At 35.7% G+C, this 17263-nt stretch overlaps 1 protein-coding gene across 2 annotated transcripts in view; it reads right to left on the bottom strand.

Annotated features, from left to right (window-relative positions):
- The window catches only part of SACK1B (scaffolding CK1 anchoring protein B), a 90293-nt gene that overhangs the window by 62217 nt on the left and 10813 nt on the right, over positions 1 to 17263 (bottom strand). For both annotated transcript variants that reach the window (XM_060615780.3, XM_060615781.3), the window contains exon 2: positions 8240 to 8761. In XM_060615780.3, the coding sequence (XP_060471763.1) occupies positions 8240 to 8683 (444 nt within the window). In that variant the 5' untranslated portion in view covers positions 8684 to 8761. The remainder of the gene's footprint in view (positions 1 to 8239; positions 8762 to 17263) is intronic.

The raw sequence follows: 17263 nt of genomic DNA, 5'->3' as shown, positions 1-17263 counted from the left end.
TATCTCATGAACTCGGTTACTTAAACCAACTTTGACACCAAATGACAGTTCTATAATAAATATAAACTTTAAAAGTTACAAAATCTTGTTCTTGTTCATAAATATTAAACCAGTGTATAATGCCTTTCTTTAAAAACCTAATAAAATTGGGGTACTTGAATGGCTCAGTCAGCTAAGCATCTGACTCAATTTCAGCCAGGTCATAATCTAATGGTCGTGAGATTGAGCCTTGCGTGGAGCCCTGCACCCAGCTAGGTGTTGGGAGTAGAGCCTGCTGAAGATTCTCTCTCTTCCCCTCCCCCCTCGCTCCCACACTCTCTCTCTTAAAAAAAAAAAAAAAAATCTAATAAAATTATCACTTTAAAATTCTAGATGAAAATGGAATGATTTTTTTCCCCTTGATCTATAGTAATATGTCCCCCTCTCACTCCCCCTCCTTAGGTTTTCACCAGAGCGCTCTTTTCAAGGTTTCAGATTTTAGGTGAGAAAGGATAATTTAGAATTTTTTCTTCAACAACTTTCTATAAAAAAAGGATACCTTCTTTGCACATTCTGAAGCTGGCTTCATATACGTCTTATTTTCAAATATATTTACATTGAGTCAATATTACCTCTTCATCAATAGTAAGCAAACATTGGGAAAATGTTGTATTGCTCTACAGCTGATGTGGTATGCATAATCATTATAATCATTATAATCATTTTAATACCTCAGAAATGGGTTTAAGTCTTTTTAGGAATAACCTTTTCATGAAGAGTTAATAATCCTAGCTGGCATTCCTAGTAACACACTATCTCAATGGATATCAAACTTGGTCAAATGTTGCTCTCACTTTTAAAGAACAAATGCCAAATCACAATGATACAAAAATACAGACTGATTTATATATATTATACATATAATATATATATATATAAAATATACTATATACATATAATATATATAAAATATATAAATATAATATATAAATATATAATATATGTATATTATTTAAAAATTATAAAAATATTATGCATATATTATATGCATAATATGTAATATATAAATATATAAATAAAATAAATAAATATAAATAAAATATGCGTAAATATATTATATATAATATATAAAATATATATTACATATATAAAATATATTATAATATATATCATACATAAAATATATATTACATATATATTACATATATAATATATATTATATATATGTTATATATATAATATATATAACATATAATATATATAATATATATTTTATATATGTATATAAAATATATTTTTTTTAAATAAAGGCCTGGAATAATGTAGTAAGAGGAGGAGGAGGTGATGGAAAACGAGGAGGAATCAACAGCACACATACTGTATTACATGTGTGGTATGTGTCATGTTAGACATGTCAACTACTTCATTCCATCCTCACAAGGATCCTAGGGAGTATAAGCATCTCCCTTTCACAGATGGGAAAAATAAAATTTAGAGAGGTTATAGTATAATACCTAATACAAACAGCTGTTTGAGTTGAGATTCAAACCAGCCCTGACTCCAAGATTCAGAGTCTTCATACCATTCCATGAACCTCTTAAAGAAGAGCATTATTTAAAGAAAACAATCAATAAAACTAAAAGGCAACTGATGGAATGGGAGAAGATATTTGCAAGTGACATCAGATAAAGGGTTAGTACCCAAAATCTATAAAGAACTGACCAAACCCAACATCCAAAATCAAATAATCCAGTGAAGAAATGGGCAGAAGACATGAATAGACACTTTTCCAAAGAAGACATCAAGATGGCCAACTGACACAAGAAAAATTGCTCAACATCACTCATCATCAGGGAAATACAAATCAAAACCATACTGAGACACCACCTCACCCCCGTCAGAAGGGCTAAAATTAACAACTCAGGAAACAACAGATGCTGGCGAGGATGTGGAGAAACGGGGATCCTCTTGCACTGTTGGTGGGAATGCAAACTAGTGCAGCCGCTCTGGAAAACAGTGTGGAGATTTCTCAAAAAATTAAAAATAGAACTACACTATGACCCAGAAATAGCACTACTACGAATTTATCCGAAGGATACAGGAGTGCTGATATATAGGGGCACATGTACCCCCACTGTTTACAGCAGCATTTTCAACAACAGCCAAATTATGGAAAGAGTCTAAATGTCCATCTGATGAGTGGATAAAGAAGATGTGGTTTATAAATACAATGGAATACTACCTGGCAATGTGAAAGAATGAAATCCTGCCATTTTTAGCAACATGGATGGAACTGGAGAGTATTATGCTAAGTGAAATAAGTCAATCAGAGAAAGACATCATATGTTTTCACTCATATGTGGAACTTGAGAAACTTAACAGAAGACCATGGGGGAAGGGAAGGGGAAAAAAAAAATTAGAGAGAGGGAAGGAGGCAAACCATAAGAGACTCTTAAATACACAGAACAAACTGAGGGTTGATTGGGGGGGGGGGGGCGGGGGGAAAATGGGTGATGGGCATTGAGGAGGGCACCTGTTGGGATGAGCACTGCATGTTGTATGTAAGCAATGAGACATGGGAATCTACCCTCAAAATCAAGAGCACACTGTATACACTGTATGTTAGCCAACTTGACAATAAATTTTATTAAAATCAACTTAGTTTAACTTAATTAAAAAAAAGAATTATTTGAATTTGGGTAATTTAAAGAGAGTAAGAGGGGGAATGAAACAGAGAGAGACAAAGAGAGAGAGAGAGAGAGAGAGAGAAGCTGCAGCTCTATGTCTATAAAAGTTTTCAAGTCAATTGAGGAAGCCCGAAACTTGATCTTACAATAAGGTCACAGTCCTTATATAGTGTCTTCTTTCCTCTCTCCTCTCCCTTAAGTAACTGTGTTAAGGAGCGCCTGGATCACTCAGTAGATTAAGCATCTGACTTGGGCTGAGGCCATGACCTCATGGCTCATGAGGCCTGGAGCCTGCTTCAGATTCTGTGTCTCCCTCTCTCTGCCCCTCCCCTGCTTGTGCTCTCTCTCTCTCAAAAATAAAAAAAAACTTAAAAAAAAATAAGTAACCGTCTTAAAAATTGTATACTTAATATCATCAGAGCTATTACTAATAGTAAGAGAAGGGAGTGAGTAAATGAAATGAGAAGAATGGGGAGTTTTTCTTCCTGTATAGCTCCAGGAGCTTAAAGAGTATTCCTATTCAGAGATAGCAATGGTTAGTATAGCAAGGTCTGTGCAATTTTAACAAGATATCTCTCTCTCCCACACATACATACACATATACATACACATACAATGTTATATTGTTATATTATATATTATATATCATTCATATATAAACATGTAATGCATTTTATTTAGAGAAGAGGTATTCAAATTAATGTCACAAGATCGAAACATGTCATTAAATCTAAGCAAAACACATTTCCTGGAAATAATTTTGACTCAAATTCAAAGCATGAAAGTATTCACAGTAAGAGTTGTAATAAGAAAGGCAAAGAGGAAAGTCTTAAATAAAAATTGGGAACATTAGGAGAGTGATGATCCTAGCCTAATAAAGGCATTGATAAATAGATCCATATCACTCAGCTGGGCAGGATATGATCACAAAGTCATACAGATGGAAGTGACACACTATGACACAATTAAAATTATTCATATAATGAACTAATTCAACAAGGAGTATAACATATTGAAATAATCTTGAATTGGTAAGCGCTATCAGAGATGTGGACAAGAATATTAGAATGAAATCTTGCCATTTGCAAAATTGTGGATGGAACTAGTGTTTTATGCTAAGTGAAATAAGTCAGAAAAAGACAAATATGTGATTTCACTCATATGTGGAATTTAAGAAACAAAACATATGAACATAGGGGAAGTTAAAGAAAAGTAAAATAAGATAAAAACAGAGGGGTGGCAAACCATAAGAGACTGTTGAATACAGAGAACAGAGGGAGGGTTGCAGGAGGGGAGGTACGGGGATGGGCTAAATGGGTGATGGGCATTAACAAGGGCACTTGTTGGGATGAGCACTGGATGTTATATGTAAGTGATGAATCATGCAATTCTGTTCCTGAAACCAGTACTACACTGTATGCTAACTAACTTGAATTTAAATAAACAACAACAAAACACTAAAAGGCTTTGCTTCATGACTTTCACTAAATAAATGAAGTTACCTGAGGAGGTGCAATGACTTGTTCAATCTCTAACTAGTTAGTGGTAGACCCCTGATAAAAGAGCCTCTAGTCTAGTACTGCTTTTATAATGCCAGGCAAATCCCAGGAAAAGCCCCATCCTCTGTTCACCTTTCCATTTGTGGCCATGGGCCAATTGGTGGTTAAAGTTTCTAGGCATTACTAATAGCTCCCCAGGCCATAACAGCCACACCCAACAACAGTGAGTCATGTAGGAACCAAGACTTAAACTTAAGAGAGGCAGTACAGAACACCTCAGGTACTACTCTGCCCCAATTCTCACTAGACTCTTGCTTACGTGTCTTCCTGAGTCCCTATTTCACAAGAGTAAGATTCACACGTCACAGAAGAAGCTAGCCTAGAATAAGAAAACAGATGCAAACAGCATTCTGGTTAAGCATTCACATATCAGGAATTATAACTTTATGAATATCCACCACTGGGTTGGCTAGAAGAAAAATGACTTTTATGAAAGATAGCTTTTTAAAGTAATTAGAGAGGATGCTTTCATAAGAGGTGTTCACAGTAATTAGTAATACATACATATATCATCTTGGGAACACCTCTTGAGAGACAAGTAATTACCTGGGAAAAGTCTTGCTAGACGCTATCAGACTTTATAAAGTCGACCCAAATGTAATTATGGCAAGCGCACAGGGAAAACTAAGAAGGAGTTAGAGAAAAGAGCCAGTAAATGAAAATATGGCCCCCTTAGGGCACAAGTAAGAAGTTACCTATAACTAGATTTTCCCAGAGGAAGATTCTCTAATAAGAAAATAAGCAGACATACAAAGAAAAAAAACAAACAAAAGGAAAAAAAAAACAAGAAAACAAAACAAAAAAACCTCTTTACAACTTCTGACAACTGGCAAAAATAAAATGAATAAAAACAAATCTATGGATTTTTAAAATAGTATAAAGAGTATATTCTGCTTACCAAAGTAGAATGATTCAGAGTCTATGTTACTTTAGATAGAAACAAGAACACATAAATCAGTGAAGTTTAAAACCAAGATATTGCCAGTAAAGATGGATATGATATGGTATCATTTTTATTTCCATTCTCAAGGGACTAGAAAGTTAATTTGGTGGTCAGACTTCTAATGCCTGGACCTCTAAGAAAAATGCTTTTGGATTCTTTACATTATTTTCAGATTGTCCCATAATATGACCTTTATTTTCATAATACCTTATGTCAACTGCAAACAGAACAATGAAAATGGACTGAAATTCTTCTCTGAGATCACTTCGTCGGTTCTGCTTTGCTGGTTCCTAACCCTACTTGTTTGGCCTCATATCTCAACAGTTGTATAATGTTGATTACCTAAAGAATTTGCCTGAGAAATGTGAAGGCAAGAAAATTTGTTCTATTCATCAAAATATACATTACTCAAACATTTAATGAAAAAAAAACAAAACAAAAAACATCCTCTTCATAATGCCATGACAATTCATTGAGAGTTATCTAATAAAGAGAATGTATCTTCTGAAAATAGTTTGAAAACAGGAAGTTGATCCTGAAATCTAAAGAGCTCCCATTCATTCTGAAATTATAAGAAACTAACTTATATCTGCTGAGTAAATGATAGCCATAAAAGCCATAAAAACCACAATTAATCTACAAAGCGATGTGTTCTGATAAGCTTTCACTTTAAAATAATATTTGTTCTTATTTAACAATTTTTTCACAAGACCTTGTCTGGTATGGGCTAAACAGTGTAACCTTTTGTAAAAATGGGGTCAATAACTCTTTTCTGGAGTACTTCAAAAATCCTTAAATAGACATTGTGGCACATGAAGGTATTTCCAAAAGACTGGAGAAATATACATTACATACATACATAGACCACTTGACCTCGATATTTAATGCATCTGAGTTGAAATTAAAATGTTCTCCAATGCTTTTGGAAAACAAAATAACACAAAACAAAACTCTAAGTTATCTGGTATGATTTATATTCAATTGCTATATACTCAATTTACAAGGTTTAAATAATTCTCTTTGAATTTAGCTTGGATATGTATACACAAAATCAAATACAGGCACAATTCTTTCTTATATCATGACATTTTGACTTTGTGGAAGAGAAGCAGAACATTAGATCACTGTTTAACAGTATGGACTTCAAGATCCTCATCTTGCCATTGCAAGTGGGAATTCCCAGCAGACAATGAGCAAGCAGAGGATATTACTTTTAGAGGCTCACTAAATAAATAGCTGTCACATTAGAAAGAAAAATACAACAGTCATGACTACGTTCAGTTTCCAATGAATGCTAACCCAAAAACTCATGGTATCTCCTGACTCATTTTGCATCACAGAAATGCAATGCTCCAAAGGAAACCAGCTGTGGTGTAGGCTGATGAATTCATAACTACTAAGTTTACCATAATAATATTAATCTTCACTGATGTATCAATTTTCAATTATTATTATAGTTCAAAAATACACTGTCTCCCTAAACAGAAATTAGCAAATGCTATGGTACAAGATATTTGTTATTTTACATTTATAAGGATTCATCTATATTCTTGACTTTCCTTCTGCTGTTTTACAAAACACAATTGTATAATGAGTCCACAGAGCATAGGATAGTACAGTTTTAAAAATACTCACCCATAGTAAATTGAACTCACAGTCCAATTCATTCAATAAATTTGGACACCTACCACATACCTGATTTTGTAGCTAATTTTTAGCAAATGGGATAGATTAGTACTTTCTTTAATGTAATACTGCTAAGTTCATGGCTAAAAGTCAGATTGTTTGAATTCAAAAGGTGTGGTGGTGAAAAAATCCCCTTACTTTTGCAAAGCCTACATTTGACATTAGCCTCAGAACATCATGTCTCCCTGACATGATTGCAAGGCTTTTAGTTGCCTGTCTTGCAAACTACAATGTCATTGTGGATTTCAAGGGTCTTCTATTTCTGTACTTCATAAAATCAAGCTTTTGAAGCATTTCTGGGTCTTGTTGACATGAAATAAAGCCATGTCATGTATGTGTGGATCCTCGGGTTCCTTTTAGGTCACATTTCTATGTTACATGGTATCAGTAAATAAGAAATAGACACTTTATAGCAAGAAATATTAATTCTTTATCCATTCATTTCAAAATTCTAGGCTGAGTTTAATGAACAGCTTAGGAAATTTTGTTATAATCTCAAAATTGTCTATGATTGTACTGAGTACCTAGAAAATACTCAGTAACTTTTATTTGATTGGTTAAAAGAGAATGTCTACAGTTTAATTCAAGCTCTAAAATAGAATTTCTGAGATTTATAAGCCAATATAAATATTTAATAAAGAGCACAGAAGCCCTAAAATGCAAAGCACCTCAGGATCTAACTTCAGAATTTTACATTATCATGCCTGACTTCATACTGTTTCCACAAAAATGAGGAAATAAATAAGTACATCTATGGTTTATTTAAGAGTATAAACTATATCTACAGCAAGAATTGGGCTCAGTCCTTTTGAGTACAAAACAAATTTCAACTGATTTACCAAAAACACATTAAGGAAAATCGAAGTGCCTTGAACTCCATGTGTCCCATCCCATTCCCAGTCCACGCGGGCAGAAGAAGGTGGATGTACAGTAAGAAGAGAAGGAAATCTGCACCTAGAACAGGATCCTAACACCACTCTGTTAAATATACACAAGATATGGGAAGTACAATCCTCCCATGTATTTGTATTCACAGGTGTATTTCCTGAGAATAACAGGCATGGTCCAGACGTATAGAGATTCCTTTAACATACATATTTGTTATACTACTTTGATGCTTTTCCACATTTCACATTTTTCATTTAGAGTGGAATGAGTAAGTCACAGGGATGAAAGGTACAACATAGGAAAGCAGTCAATGGTATTTTAATAGTGTTGTATGGTGACAGACGGTAACTGCATTAGTGGTGATCACCACATAAGGTATAGACTTGGTGAATCACTATGTTGCACACCTGAAACAATGTAACATTGTATGTCAACTATACTTCAATTTAAAAAAGTTTCACTGAAAAACGATTTCATTTAGAAACGGAAAAGATTACCTTTCTTGCTTCTTTTATCATCTTCCGAATAGTTTCCTTAATTGTAAGTAAGTGTGCTCTTGGTGGATGAAAGAGGAGGTCTATATGGGTACCGCCTAAGAGTCCGGGCATCACGTACGGCCAGCCTAAGTCAAGATTTGGAGCTTCCACGTCAGACTCAATGGGCCAGTAAGTCCCTGAAGATGAGGTATCATCATAGGAGTTATCAGTACCATATGCTGTACTTTGTGCAACTTTCTGGACATTTTTCAAAATATAATTAATTTCTTCTTCAGCTAGAAAGTCTGATACTCGTTCCTTGGCAAGAAATTCTTGGTATGCTTCTAACCCATGTTCGATCAGTGCATCGATGGCCACTCGATACCATTCCTTGTAGTGAGGCTCAATGTAATTGTCTGATTTACACTCATCATTCAGTGAGGACAACATTGACGAGGTTTCCATGCTCGCGAGCGTTTGACAACCAGCACTTTCAAACACTTTCAAATGTCCATTTGTGCAGTGACGAGAGGTATCTGGGTGCTTAAAAAGAAAGAAATGAAGATCAGTTAGAATTCTGTAACGAAATGTTTTCTGACCCACATCAATCACTATTTTTACATTTACTCATTTCCACTACCAGTAGCTCAATAGGACATACATGTCACGACCAAAGTGGCATTAATTGCACCATAATTCACAGATGTATTACAAATGAGCTAAACAGATTTCCATTTATTTATTTATTTATTTATTTATTTATTAACATCTATTCATTTTTGAGAGTGAGAGAGACAGAGTGTGAGTGGGGGAGAAGCAGAGAAGAGTGGAAGACACAGAATCAGAAGCAGGCTCCAGGCTCTGAGCTGTCAGCATAGAGCCCAACGCAGGGCTCAAACCCATGAACTGCAAGATCATGACCTGATCTGAAGTTGGACGCTTAACCAACTGGGCCACCTAGGCGTCCCCAGATTTCCTTTTATAGGCCACTAGTTGATTACTCTTTTCCAAGGTACCTTTACTTTCAATTTCTCACCTAAGGAAATACACCTTCTTTTCAATGACATCCAGAAAGATCACCCTTCTTAACTTTAATATGGGACTACATATGGTGTTTGTTCCTATAAGTTTTCTTGATTTTGGTTTTACAATTTTTTTTTAATAGAATACAATCAGTACCTGTCCATCCATTAACAGAAGCTTTTACTAAGTACTTGTTATGCATATAATCCCATACTAAAAATATAAAAAGCATGAAACACTTGCCTTCCAGAAATGTATGAATTAGCTGAAGAGGCAAAATGAAACATACACACAAATCTATTATCACTTTGAACAAAGCCATATATTGCTAAGGACCAAAATGAGTACTGCTTGTAGTCAATGCTTTCACATAAAAGCAAGTAGATATCAATGTGGAATAAACAAGCTATGGATAGCCCTGTGCAGGACGCAGGCTTCAGGTGAACCTGGGGTGATGAGTAAGAATATGATCAGGTGGCAAGAAGGAGCATTTTAATCCCACACAAGAGTGAAAACCATAACAAAAGCACAGAACAGGCATGAGCTTGGTATATTCATGAGCTAGTTAAAAAAAAAAAAAAAAAGTTGGTCTGCTGGAAAGTATGCTCCTTTCACTAGAAGTAGGAGATAAATTTGAATAGACACTATGCAGCCAGGTGGAGGGACACAGATTTCTGCGATTCGATAAAACCAGTGTTTAAAACAATTAGTCTGGCAGTATTAGGGACTTGAGAGACAACTATCTAGGTCTTTCAGTGTTCAAACACCCAGTGAAGAAGTGACAATATTTCTGAGCTGATTCAAAGTAAGAACTCCTGAGATTAGATGCTTTGACAGCATTTAGGTGATAAAGAAATTTAAGATATCAAAGATAATTCAGGGATTTCTCTTAGGAATCCAAATCTGCCTAACCAAGCTCATACCCCAGCCCTCTCAATGCTCACAAACTGTCATTCATTCACTGCATAAGATACCTAACTAGACTTTATCTCAAATAAGGGCCTTTCCAATCTTTTGAAGCCATGCTCTCCATTGTGCAGATTCAAACAAAATAAAGTTCTATGATGTGCTACAAGCACTAAAGGGCTAATTTGACCAAAAACATCTTTGTTAAGGGCCCTGTCTTAATTTAAAATTCTCCACTTAACCCAGCCTTTTCAGACTCAGGACTACCGAAACTCAAATCTGATTTGGGAGGATAACCCATAAAGCCATAACCATTTATTAACTCCTTAGCTCAAAAGATATAACAAGTCACTAATCAGAGAGACAGTTGTGAAGGAATGGAAAATAGTGCCACAAGTTTCGCTTAAAGGGTGGAGGGATCAGAAAAAAATCAACACAAAGGCAGAACTAAAGAAGAAAGAAGATTATAGGGTCCACTTGGCTCTTTTAGTGGAGACAATCCTGTCCCCTAGGCTCAAAATTTTTACCAACAAAGCCTAAAAGGATAGAAAACCTAAAGGTCAAATCTGATACAAGGAAAAAAAAAAAAAAAAGAACATGTTTACGCTACTGGCATGTGGTACATAGAGGCCAGGGATAATGTTAAACACACTTCTTGGATACACAGGACGGCCACCTGCATTAAAAGATTATGTGGCCCAAAATGTCAATGGTGCCAAGGTTGAGAAATCTTCATCAAGCTGCTCACTTAATGTGCCTGGTATCACACTACAAATTTATGACCTTTCTGATGTTCATTAAGGTTCTTTTCTGTAGATGATACTAGACTCATTTTTAACAAAAAATAGGCTTTTATTTTCTTCATAGAATCAATCCATTTGATTAAAGTGTATTTCCCTAAGGTTTAGTGAGTTGTGGTTTTCATTTGACAATTCCAGTCCATGAAGGGACAGGCATCCAGTGATCACATGAAAATTACATCTATTATTTGTAATTGTTTAAGATAGTAGTTAACTACTGGTTTGTGACAATTTTAAATTTCCTTAGCACTTATTTCCTAAAGTTTTTAATTTAACTTTTGAATTCCTGTAATGTGATGGTAAACACTATAATTATCTACTTGGAAGTTAAAACGCATGACAATGCTTGAAAACACTGTATTGATTTCTGAGCTTTACCTACGTAAATATATACTCTGTAACTGTAAAAAATTCATTCTTCAGCTATGGGTAAGCTGAGAAATCATAGAGATCAAAAGGACCATGAAAGCAAAATAAAACCATAAAACACAGATGAAAAGTTAATTATGAGGGGAAAAAAACAAATGAATATTTTTTAAAAAAAGGGAAAACATTGTGGGACTAATTCAATAGGAATGCCAGATACAATGCAGAAAAAGACATCATAGAAAAAATGCAACAGCTATGAGCACTGAAATTGAGTTATTATGTAAAAGAATTAAGATAAAAAAAATAAATATGCTTGGGGCACCTGGGTGGCTCAGTCAGTTAAGCGTCTGACTCTTAAATTTCAGCTCAGGTCATAACCTCACAGTTTGTGAGATTGAGCCTCATGTCTGGCTCTGTGCTGACAACGTGGAGCCTGCTTAGGATTCTCTCTCCCTCTCTCTCTTTCTGCCCCTTTCCCGCTTGCACATGGGCACACATTCTCTTTCTCTCTAAAAATAAATAAACATGAAATTTTTTTTTAAATAAAATAAAAATATGCTTGATGTTGTCCTGCTAGAGAAGCTATGCTTTCTAACCACTGTCTAGAGATACACAATTATCACAAAAGCTGTATACAAGGGATAATTGTGAGGAACCATTTATAAACAAATTTTAAGGGAAGACAGTAAGGTAATGGCACTTGCATAAATGGGTAGTGCAATAAAATAGCACTTGTATTTAGTTATAGACTTAATATGGCACTCTCAGGAGTTTAATCACTGAACATTTTAAGGGTTTAATTTGAGGACAAATTAATTGGGTATGCCTTTAAACAGGCAAAGGTGTATTATTTTATTAATAACCATTAAAACTCCTAGAAACTATATAAACATACATAATAGAGTTAATGAGTAGAGAAAAATAAAATTTCACCATGATATAAAAGCTAAACGGATCAGTAGGCTCATCTGCTAGTTAAGTGACTCATTCCAAAAAAAACAGGCTTATAAAATATGGGATTCAAAACCATGCCTCAAAAGCATTACAAATTCATTTGATACTGAATCTTTGGTATCATTCATGGAAAGTATAAATTCCCAATGTTAAATCTGTAAATACAAAGGACATAAAACAAGATAGTGAACACTAGACTTCAATTCATGGGCTACTCTGGAAAACATTTCAGTAGTTTCACTATAAAATTAAATATGTAAATGGCATACTTGTTTATGGTTTCTGATCTGAGAAGATTCATTGGGAAAGACTTGTGAAATAACAGGTCAATGGAAAAACGCTCCAAGGAGAAATTATAACTTCCTTAGATCACAAATAGTCCAAGGTTATGATTAGCAATGTGCAAGCAGGTGACCCAAAGTCAAGACTTTGAAACCCATACAAAAAGGGGAGTGCCTGAGGGGCTCAGTTGGTTAAGTGTCCCAACTCTTGATTTTGGCTCAGGTTTTGATCTCATGGTTTGTGGATGCATGCCTCCTGTTGGGCTACACACTGAGAGTGCATAGCCTGCTTGAGATTCTCTCTCTTTCTCTCCCTCTCCCTCTTCCTCTCCCTCTCTCTCTGCCCCTCTCTTGCTCCTGTGCTCTCTCTCCCTCTCTCAAAATAAACAAATTTAAAAAACTACAAAAAGGATCACAGCTGCTGTCATCTCTGAGGTCCATTTTCCAACTTCTGTCTTAGGCTGTTTCTATTCAACTACTGAATGCTTTTATGGGTTAAATATGTCCCCCAACAAAGTATGTTGAAGTCGAAGCCCTTGGTTCCAGTGGAACGTGATCTAATTTGGAAATAGGGTCTTCTTTGCAAATGTAATCAAGTTAAGATGAGATCATATTAAATTAGGGTGGGGCCTAACCCAATATGACTGGTGTCCTTATAAGGAGAGTAACACAAACAAATAATCAGGGAGAATTCCAAGTGACTACAGAAGCAGAGACTGAAACACGGAGGATTACTGGCAACACTAGAGCTGAGAGTAAGGCATGGAACAGATTCTTCGCTAGAACCTTTAGAGAGAACACTGTCCTAGTAACACCTTGATTTGGAACTGTTAGCCTCCAGAACGATGAGAAAATAAATTCCATTGTTTTAAGCCAAAATTTGTGATATTTTGCTATAGTGGCACCAAGAAGCTAATACAAATGCATATAAAAATCATCTTTATTTTTAAACCTTAAAAATTTTAAATAGAGATACTTAAGAAATTTTAAAAAATAATTTACCATCCAGAAATGATTTCAAGCACTTTTTTTTCTAGCTTATGTGATGATATAAAACTAGGTCTCTGGCACACTTTAAGGTTGAACAAATTTATTAAAGAATATTTGATAGTCTTTCAAATATTGACAAAAAAGCTCGATCAACATTTTTTTGGGGGAGGGGATAACTGACTTTATATGTCAAAATATCTACCTAGAGAATATGAGAAAATGCTTCATTAAAGAGTATTTCAGAACACCTCTGCCTTATAAAATCATAATCCATGGTCCACAATAGTTGAAAATTATAGATCTCTTTTTCCTTTGAATTTTTACCTGTCAAGATTGTCTTTGATTTTGAATTTGATTACCAGAAATTTAAGATGACAAAACATTAAAGAAGGTACTATTAAATTAAAAATTTACTATAATATTCAAGCTGCCAAGTGCAATTTGATATCAAATTGTGGCATCCTAACTTATTAAAAATTTCTCAGCTGGCTTTATAATCATACAACAAAATGGTCCATTAGTACAGATTACAGTCTTCCACAGGGTATGCTTTTCAGGAGGCCAAGGACTACACAAACATATAGCACACTCAGTCACAGGGGTCTGGATGCAAACATCTCCATGTGTAGATCACAAACAGAATCACCTATGTTATCAGACTTATGAAAAGGAAACTAAATATTTCTAATTCACTTTATAAATCCCAAATAAAAATTCAATTTGCTCAACATCTAAACATTTATTCATTTCTTTTCACTGGGTGATGGTCTGACAATATTGCTTTATCAGATTAACTCAAAAAACACCCATTATTCAAGGGGTGCCTGAGTGGCTCAGTCGGTTAAGCGTCCAATTTCAGCTCAGGTCATGATCCTGCAGTTCATGAGTTGGAGCCCCGCGTGGGTTTCTAGGCTGACAGCTTGGAGCCTGGAGCCTGCTATGGATTCTGTGTTTCCCTCTCTCTCGGTCCCTCCCTCACTTGTGCTCTCTCTCTCTGTCTCTGTCTCTCAAAAATAAATAAAGACTAAAAAAAAAAAAAAAAAAAAAAAAAAAATACCCATTATTCAATATATTTTCAATCCCCAGTTTAAACTCTAGTCCAGATATAAGACTATAAAGGCCCCCAAATATGTTAATGACATTAAAACATCATCATTCACTGACACTTAGAATCACTGAGTGATTCCTGCAGAGAAATCCACAGGAGGAAAAAAACAAACAAACAAACCTTTTCTCAGAGATCATATACTAGATAGTCAAACTGCAGAGGAATACTCTAAGCACGGCTTAAAATGCAAGTGGAATTAAAACAAATTACTGTTTTACCAACACCTAAAGTACTCCTAAATTGCATTATATTATGATACTAGTACTCCAGAAGGTCCAATGAACAGGATAAGGTAATCCTAATAGGGTGGCATCTTGTGCCGTAAAGTGTTCCATCTCGTCCTGATCCTGATCAATGTATGTATCAATCATTCAGATGAATAAATAGAAAAGCATTGCTACACTTTGCAGAAATAAATAGCATAAACATCAGATGCCACAATTAATATTCAAAATGACCTTAAAGTGGTAAAATAATAAGCCAACATGAACAAGATTAAATCCAATACAACAAATGTAAAAGTAATAGTTTACATTAAAAATTAATCATACAGGGGGCACCTGGGTGGTTCAGTTGGTCAAGCATCTACCTCTTGATTTCGGCTCAGGCCATAATCTCATGGTTCATGGGTTCAAGGTCCCAGTCCTGCGTCAGGTCCTGCACTGGCAGTGCAGAACCTACTTGGAATTTTCCATCTCTCTGTCTTTCCCCCACTCGCTCTCTCTCACTCTCTCTCAAAATAAACATTAAAAAATTTTTTAAAATTGAACAAAATAAAAATTAATCAGACAGGGTGCCTGGGTAGCTCAGTTAAGTGTCCAACTCTTGATTTCAACTCAGGTCATGATCTCATGGTCTAGAGATCGAGCCCCACATCAGGTTCAACACCGGGCATGGAGCCTGCTTAGGGTTCTCTCTTTAAAAACAAGAAAAATGTACCATACAACTACAGGATTGAGCAGACTTTAAGACAGATTACATCTTGAAGAACAGCTGAAAAATTAGTGTTTAAGCTACAGAGAACACTGAAAGAGACACAGAAGAGTAGTTTTTAATTGTGTCAAGTGGGAAAGTAGGACTGAGTGACAAATCACTGGTTGGCTCAGTGACTCAGAGTGGGTGAGATGGCCCAAGTTTTGTCTCTGGCTCCGCCACAAATAGGTTTAAGATTCTGGTCATGTGACTTCAGGGCTCTAAGCCTCATGTCCCTTATCAGAAAAATGGTTAAAATAACAGTACTGACTGCAAAGGGTTCCTGTCGGGTTTAATGAGATAGAGGCCCTCAATTCTGTATCAGCCTTAAAATCCGCTAAAATAAATTGTTACATAGTAAGGAAACACAACTTCAAATACTTCCATTTTGACCTCAGTGTGCATTTTCTAATTGACTAAATTCTTCTTTCCAGCTTATCTGTTAACTCAGGCAAAAGACCCCGCAGGCAAAGCATCCTGTGATGGGGAAATGAAACTATGCTCTCAAACAGTAAGGCCTACTCTGAGCCAGCAAGACCCGCGTGACTGACCCCAAGACAAGGATGGGCCTGAACTTTCATGCCTCCCAGCAAGTATCCACTAACCTTTGTCCCACATTTGCTTTATATAAACCAGGAAGTAATTTTAGCCCTTTGGAGATAGTCTTCAAGATCCCAGTCCACTGTCTTCGGGCTAATCCTCTATCTTCCCAGTGTTGGCCTCTGCTCTGGACATTGTCAGTGGCGAGTGGCCGAATCTGGTCTGTTTGCGAACCCCGAGAGAGGTGATCTTGCACCCCCATACCCTGGTCACAGCAATATAGGAGAGAATTGTACTTAATAATAAGGATCTATATTTCTCTTACTTTCTTAGTGAGTATCCTCTTTCTGTATGTAATCAAGCAGAGGACATTTTTTTTTTTTTTTTTAAAGAGTCCTATCATGTTTAACAAGTTGTGCTCCAGGCACCTTTGGCTTCAAAATTCTAAGATGATAACTTACTTTGCCTGCTGAAAAGATCTGATATACCCACAAACTTGCTAATGTTGTTTGGAAGAGGGAGGTGGTTAAGAAAGTGTTTCTTGAGGTGCCTGGGTGGCTCAGTTTGTTGGGCATCAGCTGATTATTGAGTTGGAGTCCTGCATCTGTCTCTACGCTGATAGCACAGACCTGCTTGGGAGTCTCTCTCTCCCTGCCCCTCCCCCACTCATGCTCTCCCTCTCTCTCTCCACTCTCTCTCTAAACAGAAGAAAGAAAGAAAGAAAGAAAGAAAGAAAGAAAGAAAGAAAGAAAAAGAAAGAAAAAAAGAAAGAAAAGAAAGAGTGAGAGAGAGAGAGGGAGAGAGAGAGAAAGAAAGAAAGAAAGAAAAGAGTGAGAGAGAGAGAGGGAGAGAGAGAGAGAGAGAGAGAAAGAAAGAAAGAAAGAAAGAAAGAAAGAAAGATTCTTACTCTAGTGTGACAAGGAACTGCCTGCTGTCCTCAGTTTCTCCTAAGTCAGCCTTCACATTTCAGCTTCATTTTTTCGAAGTTAAATGAATAATATTGTACATATCCATTTTCAAATGTCAAACAAACAAAAAGCCAAGAAAGTCAAAAGCTGCCATAGCAGTTTTGATAGCAAGCAAAAATGCTTATATTATGATG

This window comes from Panthera onca, chromosome B2 (assembly GCF_046562875.1).
Source record: "Panthera onca isolate mPanOnc1 chromosome B2, mPanOnc1 haplotype 2, whole genome shotgun sequence".
Taxonomy (NCBI): domain Eukaryota; kingdom Metazoa; phylum Chordata; class Mammalia; order Carnivora; family Felidae; genus Panthera; species Panthera onca.
Note: the sequence above shows the minus strand (reverse complement) of the source record. Positions and strands in the feature narration are given on the sequence as shown.